Below are 23647 nucleotides of genomic sequence, written 5' to 3' on the forward strand. Positions count from 1 at the left end.
GAGTTCGAGCCCCACGTCAGGCTCTGTGCTGGCAGCTCAGAGCCTGGAGCCTGCTTCGGATCCTGTGTCTTCCTCTCTCTCTGTCCCTCCCCTACTCACTCTCTGTCTCTCTCCAAAATAAATAAACGTTAACAAAATTAAAAATATGGTTATTTAAAAAAGGGAGTTGTTTGGGAAAGGGAATCTTGAGAAGGAAGATATAATAAAGGTTGATTTTAGTTATTTTTAGAAAATTTAGTGAACTATAGTTTGAAACTATAATGAAAAGTTCAAGAAGAGTTATTCTGTAGGGGGGTGGAGATAAGAATTAGAGTTTAGGAGTTTGGGGATAGAGATTAGGATTTGCATGTACTCAGCATAAGCAAATTGAAACATAAGCCTGTAGCAGTTCACCAAAAGAAAAAAGCATATATACAGAGAGGAGGAGGAGGAGAATGTTGCTCAGTATCTACCAGGGTGTTAGAGGAAGAAGACAAGCCTGCAAAGGAGAGAAGCAGCAGTTATCAAGAGTTGGAAAATACTTCCTTCTATGTGCTCATCTTCCTCCTCTATATACATGAACCTTCACTATACCTCCCCATAGTTATTTGAGTGTATTTTCTTGCCTTGTTCATACCTCATTACGCTCTACTTTTTATAATATTTTATTTATTTTTAAGAGAGAAAGAGTGCAAATGGGGGAGGGGAAAAGAGAGAGAGAGAGACAGAGGATCCGAAGTGGGCTCTGTGCTAACAGCACAGAGCCCAGTGTGGGGCCTCAACTCATGAACCATGAGACCATGATGTGAGTCGAAGTCGAATGCTTAAATGACTGAGCCACCCAGGCACCCCTCATTACTGTCTCTTTAAAGCAGCATTCCTAGGGCACCCAGGTGGCTCTTTTGGTTAAGGGTCCAACTTGGTTTTGGCTTAGGTCATGATCTCATCGTTTGTGGGATGGAGCCCTGTGTCAGGCTCTGTGCTGACAGCACGGAGCCTGCTTGGATTCTCTCTCTCTCTCTCTCTCTCTCTCTCTCTCTCTCTCTCTCTCTCCCTCTTTCTGCCCCTCCCCCACTTACTCTCAAAATAAACTTTTTAAAAAAATGAAATATTTAGGAGTGCCTGGGTGACTTGGTTAAGTATCCAACTTTGGTTAAGGTCATGATCTCGCGATTTGTGGGTTTGAGCCCCATGTGGGGCTCTGTGCTGACAGCACGAAGCCTGGAGCCTGCTTCAGATTCTGTGTCTCCCTCTCTCTCTGCCCCTTCCCCAGTCATGCTCTGTCTCTCAAAAATGATAAACATTTAAAACAATTTTTTAAATAAGTAAATAAATAAACCAGCATGTCTGCATTTTCTATATACCTACCTCCCTTGCTATATATAATCATTTTTTAGGCTTTTCTCAAAACTGACTAGTTCAAAATTGGATAGTAAGATATTTTCAAGGCCCTGAGTCCAAAGCTATATCTAATTTCAATAGCTTATCAGAAGAATAAAACTAGTGTTTCTGATTGGATTTTAGCTACTCATCAGGAGAACCAGTCCCCAAAAATATATAAATACATTTATTTTAAAGTGTGAGTTAATTCTGAATATTTTCTAATTAAATAACAGGATTCTCGGGGGTGTGCAAGGGAAAGTTGGAGGAAGAAAATTCCAGAAAACCAGAGAGAGAAAACAGATGTACTTTTAAATCAATGATCATGAAAGACAATATGAATATACAATATGTGTTGCATATTAGAACTATAAGGTTCAGCCTATGCTGAAGCTAAGGCTGCTGGAATTGATAGGAAGGAGAAATTGATCTCTTAAGTACTGAGAAATCTTGTAAATGACTGCCATTTTGTGTGTGTGTGTGTGTGAAAATGTACATTCTTAAAGTACCCTGAAATTGAAGCATTTTTCTATTAGATAACACAAATAAAATCCTGACTCTAAAAAAAAATGTCTAAATACAACCTTTCAATTTTTCAGAGGAGATGCGAAAACAAGGCTTGTTTCAATGGCTTGATTCTCTTCAGACTGGTAACACCACCTCTCCGGACCTGCAGCTCACTGTTGGAGCAGTGATTGTGGAGGAAATGAGAGCAGCCATAGAGAGGGAGACGGGCTTTCAGTGTTCAGCTGGAATTTCACACAATAAGGTGAAGGCTAATTATAGGTTTCAAGGCGAAACATAGATATCTGCAGTTAAATACAGCAAGGATGGATATGACTGGGACATTTAAATCATTACATGTACACTTTGAAATGGGCTTCTATTTAAAATTCATTTTGAGGACCAAATAAATGCGTTAGCAGTTCCTTAACAAGGGAAATGTCATTAAACATGCGCTTTCCTAAGAAGCAGGCTGAAAAGTTTGCAGAAAATGCTTATACAGTTGTATCCAAAAGATTTCCTTAATGACTGAACTGTCTGTGGAAAGGAGGAGGTTAGTCTTTGAATTTTATATGTGAACTATTTCTTTTCACTTGCTGAATATCCCTGAATTATCTCATTTCCTTTGTGGAATTGCCTGAGTATTTTCTGCTTTTGCCTATTTCCTCCTTTCTAATGAGAGCAATAAGAGAGATGGAATAGTAAAATTTTATTAGTTTGGACCCCTATTTTGATTTAGAGAATAGACAATTGTCAATAATATAGGGGCAGAATAACTGGTTTTCTTTTTAAAGTGCTGTGAGGGTCTGGAATCTTTGTCCCCTTCTGACAAGGCTCAATAATTGGGCAGTGGCTGATTATCCCTGGTTACTACCTTTTCCCCCTTCCTCCAAGAAGAGGAAAGTTGCCAAACTATCCCACAGAGTTTTAGAGGTTTCTTCTGGTTGAGTGAAGGGAGGGGAAACAAAAGTCCCATTGTAGTAATTTGAACAAGACTAAATGTTGCCTAGTAGAAGTTCTAGAGAATCTCTCCAGTGAATTTAAAGGATGATTTTATACTTTTCCTACCAATTATAATTTGTGAACTGATACCACTGAAGCACCTTATTCTTTCAAAAGAGTTCTCAAGGACCTAAGGTTTGGGTTTTTTTGTTTTGTTTTTTCCCCCCCCATTTTGAAGCCTTGTTTCTAGTAGAAGATGTTTGCTATTGGAGGATGATTTTGAGATCTCTATCACAGATACTTGAATTATGGTAATCTGTGTTAAATCTAGGACTCAAAATGGATTAACCATTAATCAAGAAATGTAAATCAGGGGCACATGGGTGGCTCAGTCGGTTAAGCGTCCGACTTCGGCTCAGGTCATGATCTCATGGTTTGTGGGTTTGAGCCCTGCATCTGGCTCTGTGCTACAGCTTGGAGCCTGGAGCCTGCTTCGGATTCTGTGTCTCCCTCTCCCTCTGCCCCTCGCCCACTTGTGCTCTGTCTCTGTCTCTCTCTGTCTCTCTCTCTCTCTCAAAAATAAATAAACATTAAAAAAAAACTTTTTTTAAAAGAAATGTAGATCAATGTGGTAGGGTAAAACAGGTTTGTTTCAGCATTTTCATATGCACATGCCTAGAAATGCACCTTATGTAAGTGTCCTCTGCAGCTTCTCTGGGCTTTTTCCCCTCTTGAAGTGGGAGAACCTTAAGGAATTGATGGGAATGGAAAAAAAAAAAAAAAAACGACCAAAGAGAAACCGAGAATAGATGTGGAAAGAACAATGAGGATGATGATAGTGGGTCATAGTTTCCACTGAGGATGTTGTGGGACACCAAGGTTTAGAGATGTCTTGAGTTTCTGGTTTTGTTTTTGTTTTTAATGTGGAAACCATTAGTAACAGCCCTTAAGCTGTGCCTGTGTTTTTATGTGTATGTTAATATTCACCAGCTCTCTGTGTGGGTGAGGTTGACAGTCATGAAGTTTTTATGCTTTCCATGCTCCAGGTCCTGGCAAAACTGGCCTGTGGACTTAACAAGCCCAACCGCCAGACCCTGGTCTCACATGGGTCAGTCCCACAGCTCTTCAGTCAAATGCCTATCTACAAAATGTAAGTATTCAGGGAGTACCTTCAGTGTCACTCATATACTTGTGAAAGCACTCTGTTTTCTCCTGTCCCTTATGAGAGATTGGAGCAAGAAAATGTAGGTAACCAGGAAGGTAGAAGAGAGAGCACACAAAATTTTGAAAAACACAGACTTTTTTCCTAATGAGGCTTCAATTCTGGATTATCTATGGAAGTTACTTGATCCTGAATTTTAAAAAATGAACTGATTTTTAGCTGTGTCTTTAATTTCCTTCTAGCCTTTTTGTTCAAGTCTGTTACTAAATAACAAAACCAATAGGAATTTTACTTCTTTTTTTTCTTCTAATATCATCCCGAGGTGTTCAGGGCTACCAAACTGCTCCCAAAGTAGGTATGAGAGAAATATCCAAATAAACGAATAACTAGGCTGTGCATACCAATTGTGTGTCCTTGATAAGGGCTTACACTATTGTTGAAGGGACAGGATGAAGGGACAAGACAGTTCAAAGGAACAGTGAAGGTGCTATTAAGACTGTACATGAATATTTGCTAAATGAGTTATACAGGTAGTTATCAGAGTTCAGAGAAGAGAAATCTGAGAAACATTTATGAAAACTGCATGAGATTTTGCCAGATGATAACTGAAGAGCAATTCTGATTTTGATAATGTTTTGAACAGAAAGGGGGGAAAGTATAAGGTATTTGTGGTGAGCTGGGACATAAACCAGGTTAACTGGACCATGTTGGAGAAGATAAGTGATAGAAATAGGACTGAAAAGGTAGGTTGAAGACATATTATAGGAAGCTTTACAGGCAAAGCTTAAGAATTTTTATTATATTCTTAAATATAAAAGGTTTTAGTCATGAAAAAGATTTGTCTTGGGGTTGGAATTTTAATCCCTAAATGGGACAGTAGATCCTGTAAAATTGAAAAATTTTTACACAGTTTACTTTGATAACTAATCAGTGACTTTAACCTTTTGTTTATGCTATTGTTAATCTTCCCAGGTCCTAACTCCCAGAGTATTTGAATCATCTAGTCTTATACTAGGAAATTAATAGTTTACAGGAGCAGTACGTGCTCTCATTGTCCCTGAACCCTGTGGAGAGCTACTTACAGAAGCAAAATTTCTTATGTCTGCTGATAACCAGATATTTATGATGTGACCTATAAATTCTTTGTCTTGTTAGCCGTAATCTTGGAGGAAAGCTAGGGGCCTCTGTCATTGAAATCCTGGGGGTGGAATACATGGGTGAACTGACCCAGTTCACTGAATCCCAGCTCCAGAGTCATTTTGGGGAGAAGAATGGGTAAGTGATTCCTAATGTTTTTCAATCATGACCTGTATGGAGATGCTAAAGTCAAACACAGACAAAAGCATCCAGTAAAATTTAGACCTATCTTTAACATTTGTTCCTCGAGATAATTTCTTTGGTTCTTTTGCTTTGAAATGTTAGGTCACTGTGGCCTGTCATTCTAGAGTAGTTTTTCATTTACCTAAGTAGGTTGATAGGCTTGGATATTTAGAGCATTTCCGTGTGCTGAAATGCTGGTAATTCCTTTAAAACCTTTTTTTAAATGTTTATCTTGAGGTGTGGGAGGAGGGGCAGAGAGAGAAGGAGACAGAGGATCCAAGGCAGGCTCTGCACTGACAGCAGCGAGCCCAATGTGGGGCTCAAACCCATGAACTGGAAGATCACGGCCTAAGCGGAAGTCAGACGCTTAACCACCTGAGCCACCCAGGCACCCCTCCCTTAAAATCTTTGTATTTAGACTTATACCAAAAAACTTGGGGATATGAATCAGTGGCTTGCTCAGCACTTTTCCAAAACTACAAATGATGAGTTGGCTTTAAAAAGCACAACCAGTATCCCTCTCCTTGGCAATATATTCCACTAGCATTCATTGGGAAGGGCAGGGATTCTGTCAGAGGTGAAGTATACTTAATTCTGGACAAATTTTTCCATTTCTATGAAGGAGACAAAAAGGTAGTGCAATGTAGGTATTTTATTTTAACAAGAATTATCATTTGCTTTCACCTTAAACTTTTTTTTCCTGCTTTTATTAGATCTTGGCTATATGCCATGTGTCGTGGGATTGAACATGATCCAGTTAGACCCAGAAAAATACCTAAAACCGTTGGCTGCGGCAAGAACTTCCCAGGAAAGACAGCTCTGGCTACTCGGGAACAGGTAGGCAAGCATTCTTGAGAGAACATTGCCTCTTTTGAGGGGGTTAGTCGGTAGGTTTGGGTAACTGCAGAACGTTTAGTAAGTTAGACGGGGCCATTCTGTTGTAAAGTATGAAGTTCTTTTTTTGTGTTGAAAATGGACTAAACTTATTATTTTTTCCATGATTTATTTTTTCTATCCAAAAAGAAATAAGATGAAACTGACTGAAATTTGAAATGGAATTAATCATTTTTTTGGTAGATGATAACTTGGAAGGCCTGGGATATTATGCCTCAAGCTTGTGTGTTGTTTTTTTTCTTAGAGCTGGAACATGCCTGAAGTTCACCTGACGGCATTCCAGCAGGAAAAGAAAATGAGAATCTTGAGCTAAGGCAGGTCAGAGTACTGAAGATTTCTATGATCTGGTGATCTCTTGGTTATAGGGGAGACGTTATTGCACACTTACATTTGTGGGAGAATTGAACAAATCCTCCATCTTGTACTATAATAAACCTAGAATTTTTAAATGAAAGATTAAAGTCTCAACACTTTTTTAGGTACAGTGGTGGCTTTTGCAATTAGCCCAGGAACTAGAGGAGAGACTAACCAAGGACCGAAATGATGTAAGACTTTTTTTCTTTATTCTTGGGGTGAGTTTGGGGATTTAAATACCAGTTGTTGTGTATCTTAAGGAGTAGAAACAAAGATACAAAAAGATACCAGACTAGGAAGTTTTAAGAAATCTTTTGGGGCTCCTGTGTGGCTCAGTTGGGTGAGCGTCCGCCTTCAGCTCAGGTCATGATCTCACAGTTTGTGAGTTTGAGCCCTGCATCAGGCTCTGTGCTGACAGCTCAGAGCCTGGAGCCTGCTTCAGATTCTGTGTCTCCCTCTCTCTCTCTCTGCCCTGCTCCTGCTCTGTCTCTCTCTCTCAAAAATAAAAAAAAATTAAAAAAAATCTTTTTTCTTTCATAAAATTCAGCATAGGATCTGAGTATCCCATCTCCCTCGTTGCCATTTGCCTCTACTCTTTTGTATATTCCTTATTTAACCCCTCCTACAATCCTGAATATACAGTGGATCTTCATCAGAGTACAAAGCCATTAAATAAGACACTCAGGGATTAGACTGTAAATTATTGGAACTTGCAGTCCATGTGACAAAGTAGTGCTGGCAGTTTTAGAGACAGCGCATGAAGTCAAAGACTTGACATCTGATTAGTTTCTTTATCCCCTCCTTTAAATAAAATAGCTTTATTGATATTTTACATACCATAAAATTCACCCATTTACAGTACACAGCTCAGTGGTTTTAGGATATTCCAGAATTGTTCAGCTATTCCACAATCAATTTGAGAACATGTCATCACCCAGAAAAGAGATCTATACCCATTAGCAGTTACTTAGCCCTAGGAAACTGCTGTTGTGCTTTATCTTCATACACTTCTTTGGGACATCTTATATAAGTGGAAGAATGCAGTATGTGGCCTTTTGACTTGCTTGAAATCTTTTGGTTAACATATTTTCAAGGTTCACTCATACTGTAACATGAATGTTTATGAATGAACAATATTCTATTATATGGATATATTTTGTTTATCCATTCATCAGTGAGTGAATATTTGAGTTGTTCCTACTTCTTGGCTGTTATGAACAATGTTGCTATGAACATGCATGTATAGATTTTTGGGTAGACATGTTTCATTTCTCTTGGGTAAATGCCTAGGATTAGAATTGCTGGTTCACATGGTAACTATGTTTAGCATTTTGAGGAGCTATCAGACTTACACTCCTAGCAGTGTAAAATTAATTTTACTATCTTTGTTACTGTCTTTTTATTTTAGCCATACTAGTGGGTGTGAAGTGGTATCTCACTGTGGTTTTCAGGTGCTTATTGGCCATTTTCTTATCTTCTTTGGAGAAATTTATCAAGATCCTTTGCCCATTTTCGAAGTGGTTGTCTCTTCATTATTGAGTTTTAAAAATTCTCTATCTATGTATATATTATATATATATTCTCTCTCTATATATATTATACTCTATGTAAGTCCCTTGTCAGATATTTATTTTGCAAATATTTTCTCCCATTCTGTGGATTTTTTCACTTTCCTGATGGTATTGTTCGATGTGTTCTCTCATGTTTCAGCATCTAGGGGTCCTACAGGTCAACTGTATACTGTCAGAAATCATCCCAAACTACCCGTTTGCCCCTTGTGGTGGTGAATGTTTGTTCTTGGGTGGGCAATCCCAGTTGTGTTATGGGCCAATTTGCCTTTGCCCACTAGGTGTCGCTCCGTTCTCATTTCTCTTTATAAGCCTTCATGCAACACAGTGGGGACCCCTGAAAATCTCTTTAAGCTTAAAAGGATTTTATGTCAAAAGTAATTCTGGACATAGAAGATCCTTGTTACTTCACTGTTTAAAGTATTCTAGTGGTTTCCCTTCATACTTAAGTCATATGTAGACTTAATTTTGTATTTTTATTTTGTCATGACCAAAATGATTTGGTCCCTGGCTACTTCTCTGGCCTTATCTCCTGTCCTGTCCCCCTTCCTTCTCTGCTGTAGCCTCTACCCCACTGGCAGCCTTCCCTTTTATTTAACACACCAAACTCCCACGTTAGCAGTTTTGTTCTTGCCATTCCTTCAGCCTGGAGAATCTTTCCTCATATATTCTTAAAATTTCCTCTCTTGCTTTATTCAAGTCTCAAAGGTCACCTTCTTCAAGAGGCCTTCCCAACTACCCTATCACATCAGCAGCTTTCGTCACTCTCTTCCTTACTCTGCTTTTTCTCATAGAAATACAGGGGCGTTGGGTGGCTCAGTCGTTGGGTGGCTCAGCATCCAACTCTTGGTTTCGGCTCAGGTCACGATCTCAACAGTTCGTGAGTTCAAGCCCCACGGTGGGCTCTGTGCTGACAGTGCAGAGGCTGCTTGGGATTCTCGCTCTCTCCCCCTCTGTCTCTGCCCCTCTCCCGCTTGTACTCACTCTGTCTCTCTCTCAAAATAAATAAACTTAAAAAAAAAAAAAAAAAGAAAATAGAAATTTCTTATTTCTATTACATGCCTCCTTGTTTATTTTCTGCAGTTCCTATTACAAGACAAGACCCATGAGGGCCTGAACTTTATTTTGTTCTCTCCTATGTCTCTTTGGTGTAGCTGATACATGGTTTTAGTCAATTGCCTATTTCTATTCTCTGAAGATAAATTCTTATGAACTGTATTTACAAAACGTACAAAAATACAAAATACATTTTTACCCAACAAAATATTTGCTGCTGTTGGCTTGTTTGCCTTAGGGGTATTTCTTCTCACCACCATCTCCTGATTCTGGAGGATCCCTATGTAGACTTTTCACCTTCTTTTTTTAAAAAAATTTTTTTTTTCAACGTTTTTTATTTTAGTTTTGGGACAGAGAGAGACAGAGCATGAACGGGGGAGGGGCAGAGAGAGAGGGAGACACAGAATCGGAAACAGGCTCCAGGCTCCGAGCCATCAGCCCAGAGCCTGACGCGGGGCTCGAACTCACGGACCGCGAGATCGTGACCTGGCTGAAGTCGGACGCTTAACCGACTGCGCCACCCAGGCACCCCGACTTTTCACTTTCTTATATTTCTGCCCCTTGACCTTTATTTCTTAGTTTGCCTTGCATCAATAGTGTTCATTTGGATGTCTAGACTTCACTGAAAATTGGGTCAATGATCTTGCTTTCTAGAGGCAAGCTCACTACACTGTATCTTCTATAGACAGGGTATAAGGAGGAGGTGCTAATGGAAACTTCTGTGCTTAAGTATAAGAGCATCACCAGCAGATTAAATAATAGACCTACTACTCAATCTTGACATCCTAGCTTGGATCTTCCTCTCAGACAATTACTTAAATGAATCCTCCCCTCAATCACAAAATAGAATAAGTATTTGTTATAATCTTCCTGCATAGACAGCACAAAAAAACATTCAGGGAAAGAGTTCCCATTTTCATTTATTCTGTCCTGTTCCCATCACCTGTCAAAATATCCTAGATATTCTAATATTTCATCCTTCAATTCTGTCTGCTCCAATTACTTCTTGCACTAAGAAACAAGCATAAAATATTAAAAATTAAACATGACTATTTCCAAACCATTTTGTCACCCTGGTTCTTTTAATTTCCTCTAAACATTTCAATATATAGAACCCAGATGCTCACAGTAACTTTCTGGTCTCAATCCTTTTATACCCACAGAATGACAGGGTGGCCACACAGTTGGCTGTGAGCATTCGTGTACAAGGAGACAGACGTCTCAGCAGCCTACGCCGCTGCTGTGCCCTTACCCACTACGATGCTCACAAGATGAGCCGTGACGCATTTGCTGTCATCAGGAACTGTAACACTTCAGGCAGCCAAACTTGCTGGTGAGTTTAATTCCAGCTTGTCTTCTCAGAAGACACTTGTACCCTGTCTTTCTCTAAAATTAGTGGGTATATAGCTTTCCAGCTGGGGTAGGTTCTTGGTGACTCTGGCTAGTGGGACCTATCACAGAGAGGAATGGAAGAAAACAGCACACCAGAAAAAAGGCAGCTTGCCTACAGCTTCTTTGCCTGCCTTTGGTGCATTTCAGTTCAGGGGTGGGTTCCAGAGGGAGAATAATCCAGTACTATCCCCGCCTTTGCTGCAGTCAGGAGGAACAAGCAATGGCACGTGGGAGTATAGAAACTCAAGTTTCAAGGATCTTGAACTTGGGAATTTCAGCACTTAATTGTTCTATCTTAAAAACATCTTCCTTGACAATGCAAGCGACCTATGTTCATTGATAATCTCAATCTAACATCCCAACTCAGTTACAAGCTCCGCTGGTATAAAACCAAATGTCGTATTACATTTCACTTCATTTGGTCATGAAAAATAACCAAATATATGATTGGAACATGTTCATTTATTGTTCAGATATTAATGATTTTCAGTATTGGGATCCTCTATTTATATAACATAGCCTATTACATTGAGAAAAGTATTCCTAATTCACAACAGAAATATAATTTTGTGGGAAACATAAATTGGTTGTTTACTTATAGATCTATACTAGAGACTGTAAAAAATAATAAAGGAAAGAAAAGAAAAAAAGGTTTCATTGAACACCTAAGTTATTGCTTATCTAAACATGTGGATACTACTGTTGTTTGTGCAGATCTACAATACGATGGGGTCTCTAAAGCTGGAGTCCTTTGTTCTTTACTTGGAATAATTTATTTAACTTATACTTCCTTATATATATGTTTATTTTCAAATATTGAACAGTTTCACTGAACCAAATGATAAATTATGATACTATGCTCATATGAAACCTTATAAATTAACAGACTCTAACACTTACCAGGAGTGTGAAACCTATTGACAGGGAAGCATCAAAATGATCTGATTGTAAGACTGTCCAGAGCATGAAACCAGAGGATAGTGATATACTGTTATAATAATTTTAAAACAGCACTTACTCCTTACCTCGTCGAGGGATTAATCTGTTTATAAAAGCACATTTTATCTTCTGAAATTCGACTCATGTGAAAATGTACTTGAGTAAACAAAATGAGTAACTTTGTGACAGGAATTTCTTGAAATGTTTCTGAGACTAAGATAGGTAATCCCAGTTGTGGGATTTCATGCTCTAGAAATTTGAGTTGAAAGTCTGTCAAAATTAGGGTTAGATGGTGTCCTCTTTAAAAACAGAATGGAATGGCTAAGAGGATTTTTTCAAGAGACTTTCCAGTCTGAATACTCTAAAGCTTTTTTGTTGCCCTGAGTAAAATTTCTTGCCTCAACCCAGGATTATAGCTGTTTTTACATATGTTATGACATACCTTATGAATACCTAGCAGTCAGGGGATCCAGTTTCTATGTCTGACCTGGTTGGATGTTCACCAAGTCAGCAGTTCTCAAGATGTGGTCGTAGGCCAGCAATATCCGCATCACCCAGGAACTTGTGAAGAGTGCCTATCCCAGGTCTACTGAATCAGTATTAATCTGATACCCTAATATTTAACAACCATAAATCCTAGAACCATAATCCCAGTCATTTACAAACTGAATCTGTGACCTGGTGCTAATCTTGTTCCTTTACTTTCTATACAGGTCTCCTCCCCTCACAATGCTTTTCCTCTGTGCTACCAAATTCTCTGCCTCTGCCCCTTCATCTTGCACAGACATCACCACCTTCTTGAGCAGTGACCCAAGTTCTCTGCCAAAGGTGCCAGCTACCAGTTCAGAAGCTAAGACCCAGGAATGTGGCCTGGCAGGGACAGCCACTAAGAAAGCAGCCACTTCTCTGGAATCATTCTTCCAAAAAGCTGCAGAAAAGCAGAAAGTCAAAGAAGCTTCAGTGTCATCTCTTACTGACACTACCCAGGCCCCCACGAGCAATTCACCATCCAAGCCCTCGTTACCTTTCCAAACCAGTCATGCTACAGGAACCGAACCCTTCTTTAAGCAGAAGAGTCTACTTCTAAAGCAGAAACAGCTTAGTAATCCTTCAGTTGTCTTCCCTCCACAAAATCCACAGTCCAGCCCTAAAAAGTTAACAAACTCTTTTCCAACAGAATATCCAGATTGCACCCCCGTCTGTCAAGCAGTATTGAAGGTGGGATCCTCTAAAACAACTCCTGCAGGGATGGATTTGACCCAGAATAGCCCAAGCAGTCTTGCTTCTGTAATTTCCAAGTCTGCTCCGGAGGTGGCTCAGAAGTCAACTACTACCCCAAGTCCTGTGGCAGCTGAGGACCAAGTGCCCTGTGAGAAGTGTGGCTCTCTGGTGCCTGTATGGGAAATGCCAGAACATACGGACTATCATTTTGCATTGGAGTTACAGAAATCCTTTACGCAGTCCCACTCCTCAGACTCACAGGTTGCGGACTATCATTTTGCATTGGAGTTACAGAAATCCTTTATGCAGTCCCACTCCTCAAACTCACAGGTTGTTCCTGCCAGTTCTCCTCAGGGCAAAAGAAATCCCAAGAGCCCTTCAGCCTCCAGTAATAAACGCCCTAGGCCTGAGGGCATGCAGACATTGGAATCATTTTTCAAGCCGTTAACACAATAGTGCTGCCCTCAGGCTTGCTGCAGGGTTTTAATATTTTACCTGTAAACTAGGAGATGGAAATGTTTTTACTTCTCAAGGAAACCTGTAACTTTTATACAAGAAAAATAATCCAGTTAGATGCTGAGTTAAGACCCCCATCTCTTCACAGGCATGGATTCTAATTCCATTGCTGACAGAGATGTAAAAACTGACTTATCTTGCAGAGATACAACTGCTCGGAGTTTTTAATCATTAAAGTTTAGGGACACAGTGTCGGTAAAAATGTGTGGGCCTTGAAGCCCATGAGAGGCACTTTCTTTTTCATCTGTAAAACTGATATACCTTACTGATGATTGGAAATCAAAGACAAGATACTTAAAGTCTGTAGCTTAAAGATTGGAACAGAAAAGTAATGGAGAAAAAACGTTTTAAAAAGATTTTTCCTCAAGCTCTGTGACAGGGGCAGTTTAGATAACGCTTTGACCAAATGTGAGGTTTGAGAACGTGAGGTAAAGACCTGAAACCCTAAAGTGGTAACTAGTTTAGGGCAGGGCTCTATACACAGAAGCTACTCAATAAATACTGAATTTCATACAAGGAAACCCTATTATGACCACAATTTTAGCCACTGGCCCTTCTATCTCATGTTTGGTCTAATGTAGAATGAGAGTGTTCGTGGACTAGTTCAGGAACTCTGTTTAGATTGGGTAAGTCATGATCAGAACTAGATCCTCTCTGGGATCTTGCTACTTAGGGCACCTAGGTGGCTCAGCTGGTGACTCCTGATCTCAGGGTTGTGAGTTTGAGCCCATGTTGGGTGTAGAGATTACTTAAAACTAAAATCTTAAAAAAAAAAAATAATCTTGCTGGTCTGAGTGTGATTTTGAGGAGCAGGAGCATCAGCATTATCAGGGAACTTCTAAGAAATTGTCTTAGCCTCACCTTCACCCGTACTGACCCAGAATCTGTATATTAAAGATTCTCCAGGGTGTTTGAGGACTACTGATCTAGAAGATGCCAGTGGCAAGCCAGGTTTGTAGAGGGCCATGACATTTCCTTAAACCCTAAAGTACAAATGTGAGGTAGTGCTTGGCTTTCAGGGTCACTGGCATGTTCATCTTTTTCCTTTTGATGTTTGAATATTTAGCTTAGGGTTTATCGTAGCTTTCTGCACTTGTCCGTGCTGATAGTTCCATTTTCTTTTCTTTTTCTTGGTTTTAGAGAGTACGCGAGCAGGGTAGAGGTGGGGGGATAGAGGGAGAGAGAATATCTTAAGCAGGCTTTATGCTCAGCACGGAGCCTGTCGCAGGACTCAATCCCACGACCCTGGTATCATGACCTGAGTCGAAATCAAGAGTCAGACGCTCAGCCAACTGAGCCACCCAGGTGCCCTTACAGTACTGTATTCTTAATCTCTGTTCTTATATGTGGGAAGTCAGCTTTTTTGATATAGGAAACCTTGAGTTACACAGAGAACCCAACCGAAGATGAGCTGGTGGTGTGTTGGGGGAAGTGCGTAGGAAGAATGGTGTACACATCCCATCTCTCATATGTACACAAACACCAACTGCTTTTAAAGCTTGTTTATAAATTAGGGGTCTGTATTTAGTTTGAAGAAAGTGGGGAGCATTTGAAAACCCTGAGTCTAGCAGGAAACTCTCTTCAAAACGATCTTCCTCTTTTGAGGTAGTTGAATGATGTGTACCACGGCCCTTTCCCTGCTAGATTTATAGTTTCCTGAAGGCAAGAATTCTTGCACATAATAGGTACTTGATATTCATTGGATGAAACATATGAAGTAAACAATTTTAGATTACCAGAACTGGAACAGTAAAAATGTACATACAGCTGATGGGGGTGAGGGGCTGCCTTACACATCTTTTTATCTTCCTAAACATTCCATTGATGTAGCAAGGTATAGCTCAGTGGTTCCTGAAGATATCTCATTAAATACTGAGATCATTTTCTAAAATTTCCTTTCTTAATCCAGTGAAAAGTTTGTTTGTTTTGTTTTGTTTTTTAAAGCCTAAAGAAGCAATACTCTCCTTTGGGTACTGTACAGATCAAGTGAAACAAATTTTTAACACTTTGCTTGATTGGAAAGAGAAATTGTGAGTAGAAACTTGAGTTTCACTGGACTTATAAGAGGCCAAGATGGGCGGGAGTAGTGAGTAACCAGTAACAACAAGCAGCACACCTATTTTCTTGGAAATGCCAACCCTGCCCCAGCATAGTGGCAATAAGCCCATGGAGGTACGAGCAGACGAACATGCAAAGGTCAGTGTTGGTTGAAAGCTATAGTGCCTTTTTGCTGAACACAAGCTTTTCTCATAGCCGTTTATCAGCAACTGTACAGATGGAAACGAACCGCTCTCAGTCCCCGACACAGGAGGAAGTTCTTCAACCACAGGCTACTTATAGTAGCCAGTCAAGCCAGTGGTATTTTTAAAAGCAGCAGAGCTTGAATAGTTAAGGAAGCTTTTACTTTAATACCCTGGAGACGGAATGCCTCGCTGGACATTGGGCCACATTTATCATTAAATTTCTTTTTCAAGGATCACTGCTCAAAACGCAGTCCCATAAAACATGACCGTCAGGTACTCTGAACACAGAAACACAAAGAAACGACTAAGATGTGGCCAGGTGGTTCCAAGAAGCCAATTTAGGCTATGTAAACCTCACTTTGAGCTTTTCTGCATTGCTAGGGAGAGCTTGAGGGCCAGATTAACGTGACTCTTAAATTCCACTCTTCATTAAGTAGCTCACACACTAATCTCCACATCTCTGACATGGCACAGAAGTGGGCTCCTCATCACTGTGACCATACCAAGTGGCCAACTCCTCAAGTGCGGGCTGGTTACCTGTCTCAGCTGAAAAGGCAGTGGTTTCACTTTCTATTCTGCTTGCTCAAGAGCAATGCAAATAGGCCAGAACACCCAGGTCACAGTACTGGAACGCTGATCGCATGGGAGGGACAGGAAAGGGAGAATGGTAAATGATACCAGATGGGCTCTTTTCTCCATCCAGGGCTCAGTGGTGCTAGGGTTTCACTTGTCTCTAATCCTGAAGAGGAATCTAGCTCTGGAAGCTGAGCCCGTATCTTAAGCATAAGCACAGTGTATTCAATAAAACATTTTTATTCTGTACAATATATATGTGTGTATTTAAATATATATATGTATGTATATATTTATATTTATATTTATATATATATGTATATGCAGAGAAACCTGAACCAACAAATCCCTGAGTCCGGGGAACCCAGGACATTAACAAAGGGAAAGGAAGGAGTCCATGCCCTAAAGTGTAGGAAATATGGCAACATCTTTCCCTTTCCCCCAGGCTCCCTGCAACAGAGGGAGGATTTAACATGGGAGCAGGAAGGGTGGAGGGGGTAAAGGATGGCAGGATGGGGAGCTGTGGGTCAGGTCCCCAGTCACTACTCTGGGAAACTAAAACACTGTTTGATCCAGCATTAAAACCAACAAATCACTGCAGAGGAAGGGACGAGACTGATTGACATGCAGCTGACCTTCGGTATGCCAAGCCTCAGCTCGGCAGCCCCACTCCTGGGCCAGCACAACAAATAGCACCTGTGGGGCCTATGAGCAGAAAAATGGAGAATGGCCCTTGAGTGAAGGGAAGGGAGACAAAGCTGAGGAACAGACCTCATGTCTCAGCACAAGGTGGGAACACTGCCCCTGTGCCATTTCTTCAGACTCTGGGCCAAGACCTCATGTCGCAGCACAAGGTGGGAGCACTGCCCCTGTGCCGTTTCTTCAGACTCTGGGCCAAGACCTCATGTCTCAGCACAAGGTGGGAGCACTGCCCCTGTGCCATTTCTTCAGACTCTGGGCCAGCTGGGCCAGCTTCAGACCCAGGAGCAGCTGTCTTTTGTCCACAGTCAAGTAGAGATGGGCAACTTACATGGCCTTGAGAAGAGGTATACAAAAAGGAGTGCTTTCGAGGACCACCCCCAGTTGTTGTGACAATTCCTGAAGTGCAGGGACCACACCGGCGGATCATGCCCATTCCAGACAGTGGGGCCAAGGTGGTGGTGGTCGGCTCCCTCCGGTAGACAGGTCGTGGAGTTCCCAGGGTTGATGAGCCAACCAGGTGGACACAAAGCTGCTGAGCACTGCCCTGAATTCTCCTGTCTTCTTGAGAACCTCAGGACTGCCCCTCCCTGGCCACAACAAGCTTGGCACCTCTCCAGAAAGGTGGCAGGGAGCAAGGGGCAGAGAGCACCGGTCTCTCCCTAGCCTATTAACACACAGAGCCGCCAACAGGGGGGGCAGCATGGCCAAAAGTCACCTTATATATTGTGGGGATGGCAGTAGAGCTGTGCCTGCCTGGAGGAGTCAGAAGCCCATGTTGGCCTGGGCCTCTCCTGCTGCAATGGCTTGCACATCAGTGACATGGCCGATGCCCTTGGTGACACCCTCCCGGAACAGCAGCTTGGCGCCCACCTTCAGGTACTCTGGGTGTTTCAGGAAGCGGAAACGTACCACTGCCTTCTCCCCTGTCCGCAGCTTGTCCTGCAGCAGATATGCCGTCACGGGTCCTGGGCAGTACCTCCCATCCCATTCTCTACCGGCCTTGGCTCTCCACCCTCAGGGGCCTATCAGGCTTCTACCCACCCAGAGTGGGGCTTTGTCCCCTTTACGGGATCAGGGAATTCTCTAGGAGTCTGGGGCCAGGCCTCCTTCCTTGCTGGAGGCAGAAGAATTATGACTTTCCCCTGGAAAAACAGCATGGCTGGGTCCCTCTCACCTTGGCATGGATCTTTTCCACCACTGCTGTCTGACGTACGTTGCCCACATGTACTGTCACCTGGAAGCCTCGCCGGAACGTGGTGGCATGGAACAGTAGAACTATCTCTGCCTCGAACACTGAGCAGATGGTGGGATTCATCTCGGGGCTCACCATCACCATGCCCTGGGGAGGCACAGCCCCCAGACCAAGGGCAGACCTTGCATTAGTCTCTCCCTCCCCCACCACCCTCACACCCTTTCCAGCTCCTGAATTTCCTCTTCCTCTAGGACTTCAAACACAAAGACCTCAACAGACAATATTCAAAACTCTCCACTTAAAACCCTTCCTTATCCCTCCCACGTCCTCTAATCCTTCTGCTAATGTTTAGTATTTGTAAGGTCCTGGATATTCAGGTTGCACGACAACGATCCATATTTAAGTATCCTGAGTATTCTAAGCCTTTTTCAAACAGTCTGTGGAACCAGCTTCTTGGGTTAGAGACTGTGTTTCCTTTGAGTTCCTCTGAAGCATCTTAGGTGCTTCTCATTCAAGCAGCCAGTGTCCCAGGCACTTCTCTGTGTTCCCTCTGCAACCCATCCTCCCACCTCACCTTGCGAAGAAGTGCACGGTCAAAGTCCCCGAGGGCCAACGTAGCAGCCTGACCAGCTCGCAGCACACGACAGGCAGAGCGGTTGCGTTGGATGCTGCATACTCTCAGCTCCAGGAAGCAGCCATCGTCCGTGGGGCCCACTACCAGCTGGTCTCCCTCACGGCAAATCCCACTGTAGCCCAGAGGGCAGGTGGCACAGCATCAGCCTAGGCCCCCCACAACCTGCTTCTCTGTGAGGGTCACCCAGAACATTCTTTCCCTTCTAAGGCTGACTCTCTCAGGTGGGGGGGGAAAGACCCTAAACTCCGGCATGTAGGCAGCAGAGAGGCCCAGTTCAAGGTTCAGACTCTGAAGGCTAATACCTGGAAAGGCCAGTAGTGATGGCTAGAGAGATACCTGCTGCTTTGACACTGAGTACCTGGTCCCTGAAAGAGCAAATTATTCCCTTGGGTTTCACTCTCTGCTTTGAAAAGAGTCTTAAGGGATCTTTTATTTCCCTACATGCAAATGAAGTCATTTGAATACATATGGGGCTAAAGACCCACATTTCTCCCTCAGGGCCTGGGAGATGCCCAGTGAGCAGCAATACTGCTTGTTCCCTCGTGAGCCAACAGACTAGCTTTTTCTAGCTCTTCTCATTGTGACAGCCCAATCCAGAAACAAGCACATAGTTTGAAGGGCTCTCTTCAACTCCAGGGTCCTTAAGGCCATGACCCAGCATATGGGTATGTAAGGGCTGAATGGGGTAGGCAGCAAGCAAATCAAAGCAATTCACCTGGAAAGTGTTCCTCCAACAACAGTCCCCACCTCTGGTACTGTGTAGATTTCATCTACCTGAAGCCAAAGAAAATGCTATCAACGGCCAGCCAAGCCCAAAATCTCAAAACAGGCTCAGGGCTCAGTCAGAAATAGTCCCTCCCAGGGGCGCCTGGGTGGCTCAGTCAGTTGAGCGTCTGACCTCCGCTTGGGTCATGATTTCACTGTTCATGAGTTCAAGCCCCACATCAGGGTCTCTGCTGTCAGCACAGAGCCTGCTTTAGATCCTCTGTCCTCCCCCACTCCCTCTGCCCCTCCCCTCCTCACATGCATGCTTTCTCAAAAATAAAAAAAGAAACATTAAAAAAAAAAAAAAAAAAAGAAAGAAACAGTCCCCCCCGCCCCTTTCCTCAGCTCACTGCCCATTCAGGTGGCCAATTACCTGAAACTCTGTCAGCTGCTGCATGAGTTCCTCCTGCTCCTTGCTGTTCGTAAGTGGTGGCAAGATATTCAGAAAGACTTTGAGCAGGTCCAGACTCTCTCCAGACACGCTGGACAGTGTGAAGATAGGAGTGACACTGTAAAGGAAGGCAGCGAATGGACAGATAAGGAAACTTCTAACAGGAAGCAGAGGCTAGGGCTCCATGCGTGCAAAAGTGAGCTTCTGGGGCAGGGGTGGGGGGCAGGGGTACCTCTCTCCTATCTGCTCACCTTTTCAGGAGCTGAGTCCTGTCTTTGTGAGCCAGCCAAGGAGTGTGGCTCATGAGGCTTATCTCAGGGACCAAGGGAGACAGCGAATGCCTGGCATAGCATTTTGTCTCCTGGGTTCCAGGCACTAGCAAAGCTCCAGGCTGGCTACCACAGACTCCCTCCCACAATGCCAACCAGAAAAACCACAGAACTGAGCCAGAACTGGTCTGGACCTGGGGTGGGACACCACACTCTGGGGCCCCACGGCAGCCTTCCCTGTGGATCAGGGCTCCGGGGTGAGAAAGGCTTACTTGGGTGACTGGGCAAACTGTTGGGCAGCCGTGACCGCATCATCCTCGGAGGTGACCAGCATGGGGACCTTGTGGCAGCCAGGCTGCTTGAGGACCCGCTCTAGCTGTCGTACCGTCCTCTCCACTGTGGTCTTGGCACACAGGTCCACCTTGCTGACCACGATGAAGAAGGGCACTTTCAGGGCCAGGGCTAGCCCCAGATGTTCCCTTGTGGTGCCAGCTGCCTCAGAGAAGGAAGGCAGGCAGTAGGAGAAAAGGGTGAGAACATGGGAGGGAGCAGAGGGAACAGGAGAGTTTGTCTGGCTCCCAGATTTGAGGAGGCCCAGGGTAGGAGAGTCAGCACCCCCCTCCAGCCCCGTCCCTGCCCCGATGCCTCGTACCAATCCCAGTGTTAGCACTGACGAGGAGCAGGGCGCAGTCAGGGCAGTATGAGGTGAGGCCAAAGATGGTGGTGTGTAGGTACTTGTGGTGGCCTGCCAGGTCGATGAAGGTGATCATCTTGGAGCTGCTTTCACAGATCTCTTCTGCCGTCCGTGAGTCACTGTAATTCACCACCTGGCCCAGAGCCCAGGGCTCTCAGTGCCCCCTGCCAGCCTCCCCAGCCCTTTAAGAGTTGCCAGGACCTAAACCGGTCACTGGGTGACCCTGCCTCGTAACCCTGAGCCCCATATCTGATTTGATTCAGCTGATTCCCCATTTGTTTTCTAAGGAGACAGAGCTTGTTCAGTGCCCTCAGGGTCGTCTTCTACACTACTCCGACAAGTCTCCACACTCTGCCCTCGGACTCTGTCCTTCACCACTACCATCCCATCCTCAGAGTCTGGCCCCACTGGGTCCCGCTGATTTCATGCACCTCTCCCTTGCTGTTAAAGCCCAGGATCTCGAAGCTGATGCTGGAGGTTCGGCCAGACTGAATCTCATGCAGGTGGCGGAAAAGGTTGAGTCGAGCCCGGCCCCGCCCATTGTCCAGCTCTCCCTGGGTCAGGACTCCAAGCAGAGTCGACTTCCCTGAGTCCACATTGCCCAGGACGGCCACACGGAGGTCTAGGAACTGTGGATGAATTGCCAGAGGTAAGGGCTCCAATCCCTTACATCGCTCCATGGATGGTTAAGGGCAGTGACACTCCCTGGGGACCAAATAATGACCTGGACACCCCCAGGTTCCCGGGCCAGTGAACAACCTGCCACCAGAGGCCCTCCTGGGAGCGTGGGCGTGAGAGATAGGGAAGGGTGTGTGCTCACCTGTTGGTTGTCAGGGACCTTTCGTACCAGCACCTCGGTAATCTTCCGGGGCATGTCGCTGTCATAATCCACTTCTCGCTCCCGGAGAACAGTGATGTCTGCCCCGACCCTGTCATCACAAAGCCATACTGCCACACCTCAACTTTATTCTCCTGCCCCCCACCTTCCGCCCTCTGGACCAAATGGCCTTCTCACACCTCCCAAACACCCTACTTCACTTCTTATCACCCTTCAATCTATCCTACATCCTTTGAAAGAAACAAATCTTAAATCAAGGAGCAAAAAAGCCTAGGTCCAACACGGAGGAGCCCGGAACACTAGCCTTCCCTACTTTAGCCTTTTGTCAAGAGTAGGCAGCAGAGGGAAAGTCCCTCCTTGGCCCCTCGGGCCCAAGATAACTGGGTATTCACAGGTCTTCTCCAGAGGCAGGTGAGGAGAACCGAGGGAGAATGGGAAGCATACTTCTCTGCCATCCGGTGTAGGGTCTTGAGGGATGCCCGCATCTCCTCCTCGGCCAGCCCCACCAGCAGCCCATTGTCCTCTACCCCAATCTGGTAGACAGCCTCACCGCGGCCCTCCTGGAGCCGCCACTTCATCTGTGTCACCAGGTGCTCAAAGCGGTACTGGGATGGATTCACCAGCTTCAGCTTAGGACAGGTGAGGTATTGTAAGAAAATAAGGTCAGAGATACTCCTCCTAAACCCACATGCTTCCCACCTGTCCTGCTCCAAGGACCAAGACCTTCCCTTCCTCCTTAACTGCCCCCCGCCCCCCATCCCTGGCCTCCTCTAACAGTCAGTCCCCCTCCATCAGAATGAGGTGCAGAGCCCTTATCCTGAATCATATTCCTAAACTGCTATAGATAATGAAATTGAAAGGATCTCAGAAAAATCACGCCCCCCCCCCTGCCAAACACCTGAGCCTAAGACTCACTTTATATTCGATGTTTCCATCTTCAGCCTGAAAAGAAACAGAGAACAGTTACCACACGTTGTCCTGACCCAACTTCTGCTTCCCTTTGATTCTTGCTGGGGCCCAGGCAGCTAACTTGAGAGAGCAGGAAGCTCAGTGGCACCTCTGGAGCCTCTCAGGAAGGTCATTGGCAGACAAACCCTCTACTCAGCCCCAGTGGACCTCTCTGAAGGAAAGGCCTCTAGGAATACTGTGAGTCACCCATCTAAGCCAGAAACCGAACCCTTAGCCCCTCCTTTCTTTGGTCACTGGTAGTACATTCTTCCTAGACACAAGTTCACCCCCTCCTTTCCCCTGGGGCCTCAAACTTTTGTCCCCAGAAGTCTAGATCTCCTCCGTGTTCAGGCTGCTGAGGCCCTTCTTTGCTACTGGTCTGGAAGACACCATTTCCTTCCTGCCCACCCCTCCCTGCTGATGTCCTCAAGAGTAAGAGGCTGCAAGAGGTTCTGGATCAGGGCCAAAGGGTGAGCTCAGTACTGGTCACTATAAGCCTGATGAGAGAGGAGCCCAGGTAAAATGAGGGGCAGGGCTCCAAAGCTGGGGCTGAGATGAAGAGAAGAAACTCAGAAAATGCAATAAAGGGGACAGACTCCACCAACCAGACTCACATGCCTGATGATGAAATCCGAATCCACCCACATAATTTCCTCTACCTCTTCCCTCTATCAGGTGACCCACCAGAGAAGCAACCTGTTGCCTGAGCCTTCCCCTCTAGGGAGCAACGGGGTAAGAGATTTGCTTGTTCTGCCTGTCCTGCATTTTGGCACTGCTCCTCCCTGGCCATTTCTTTTTCTTTTTTCCTTCCTGTCATCATTCCATCTCTCCAATGCCTTCTGACTCCCAGGCTCTCACAGGTCTTCACCCATAATCTCTACTTCATGGAATATAAGGGAGATCTTTTCCCATTAGCAAAGACCTTCCTTTTTATCATCTTGCTAAAAATGAAAAATTAGGATGGGTGGCTGCAGAATAGAGGTAGAAGGATGACGGTCTAGGCCAATAGTTCTCAAAGTGTGGTCCCAGGACCAGGTAGCATTAGCACTGCCTGGGAACTTGTAAGAAATGCAGAGTATCAGGCCCACCTCTGACCTACTGAATCAGAAACTCCAGGGGTGAGGCAGCAATCCAGGGGATTCTGATACATGCTAAAGTTTGATAACCACTG

General features: G+C 44.2%; 3 protein-coding genes across 9 annotated transcripts in view; 2 read left to right on the forward strand and 1 right to left on the reverse strand.

Moving 5' to 3' along the window:
* Positions 1-16299, forward strand: part of POLH (DNA polymerase eta) — a 41836-nt gene extending 25537 nt beyond the window's left edge. For 2 of the 3 annotated variants that reach the window (XM_060615598.3, XM_081795743.1), the window contains exons 5-11: positions 1959-2128; positions 3852-3955; positions 5123-5242; positions 6001-6124; positions 6661-6726; positions 10323-10492; positions 12204-16299. In XM_060615598.3, coding sequence (XP_060471581.1) covers positions 1959-2128; positions 3852-3955; positions 5123-5242; positions 6001-6124; positions 6661-6726; positions 10323-10492; positions 12204-13167 — 1718 coding nt within the window. In that variant the 3' untranslated portion in view covers positions 13168-16299. The remainder of the gene's footprint in view (positions 1-1958; positions 2129-3851; positions 3956-5122; positions 5243-6000; positions 6125-6660; positions 6727-10322; positions 10493-12203) is intronic. The other variant, XM_081795744.1, reaches the window with a different exon arrangement.
* The window catches only part of GTPBP2 (GTP binding protein 2), a 24459-nt gene continuing 812 nt past the window's right edge, over positions 1-23647 (reverse strand). Inside the window, exons 2-12 of one of the 3 annotated variants that reach the window (XM_060615602.3) lie at positions 22444-22470; positions 21973-22157; positions 21511-21619; positions 21122-21319; positions 20649-20823; positions 20269-20488; positions 19710-19845; positions 19287-19345; positions 18512-18683; positions 17920-18084; positions 1-478 (exon numbers count right to left, since the gene is read on the reverse strand). In XM_060615602.3, coding sequence (XP_060471585.1) covers positions 449-478; positions 17920-18084; positions 18512-18683; positions 19287-19345; positions 19710-19845; positions 20269-20488; positions 20649-20823; positions 21122-21319; positions 21511-21619; positions 21973-22157; positions 22444-22470 — 1476 coding nt within the window. In that variant the 3' untranslated portion in view covers positions 1-448. Of the gene's footprint in view, positions 479-16267; positions 17685-17919; positions 18085-18511; positions 18684-19286; positions 19346-19709; positions 19846-20268; positions 20489-20648; positions 20824-21121; positions 21320-21510; positions 21620-21972; positions 22158-22443; positions 22471-23647 lie in introns of those variants that run through there. The other 2 variants (XM_060615600.3, XM_060615603.3) reach the window with 2 other exon arrangements.
* Positions 22088-23647, forward strand: part of MAD2L1BP (MAD2L1 binding protein) — an 11490-nt gene continuing 9930 nt past the window's right edge. For all 3 annotated transcript variants that reach the window (XM_078446936.2, XM_078446933.2, XM_078446935.2), the window contains exons 1-3: positions 22088-22167; positions 22550-22674; positions 23152-23208. The gene's annotated coding sequence lies outside the window, so the exon portion shown is untranslated. The remainder of the gene's footprint in view (positions 22168-22549; positions 22675-23151; positions 23209-23647) is intronic.

This window comes from Panthera onca, chromosome B2, assembly GCF_046562875.1.
Source record: "Panthera onca isolate mPanOnc1 chromosome B2, mPanOnc1 haplotype 2, whole genome shotgun sequence".
Classification (NCBI taxonomy): domain Eukaryota; kingdom Metazoa; phylum Chordata; class Mammalia; order Carnivora; family Felidae; genus Panthera; species Panthera onca.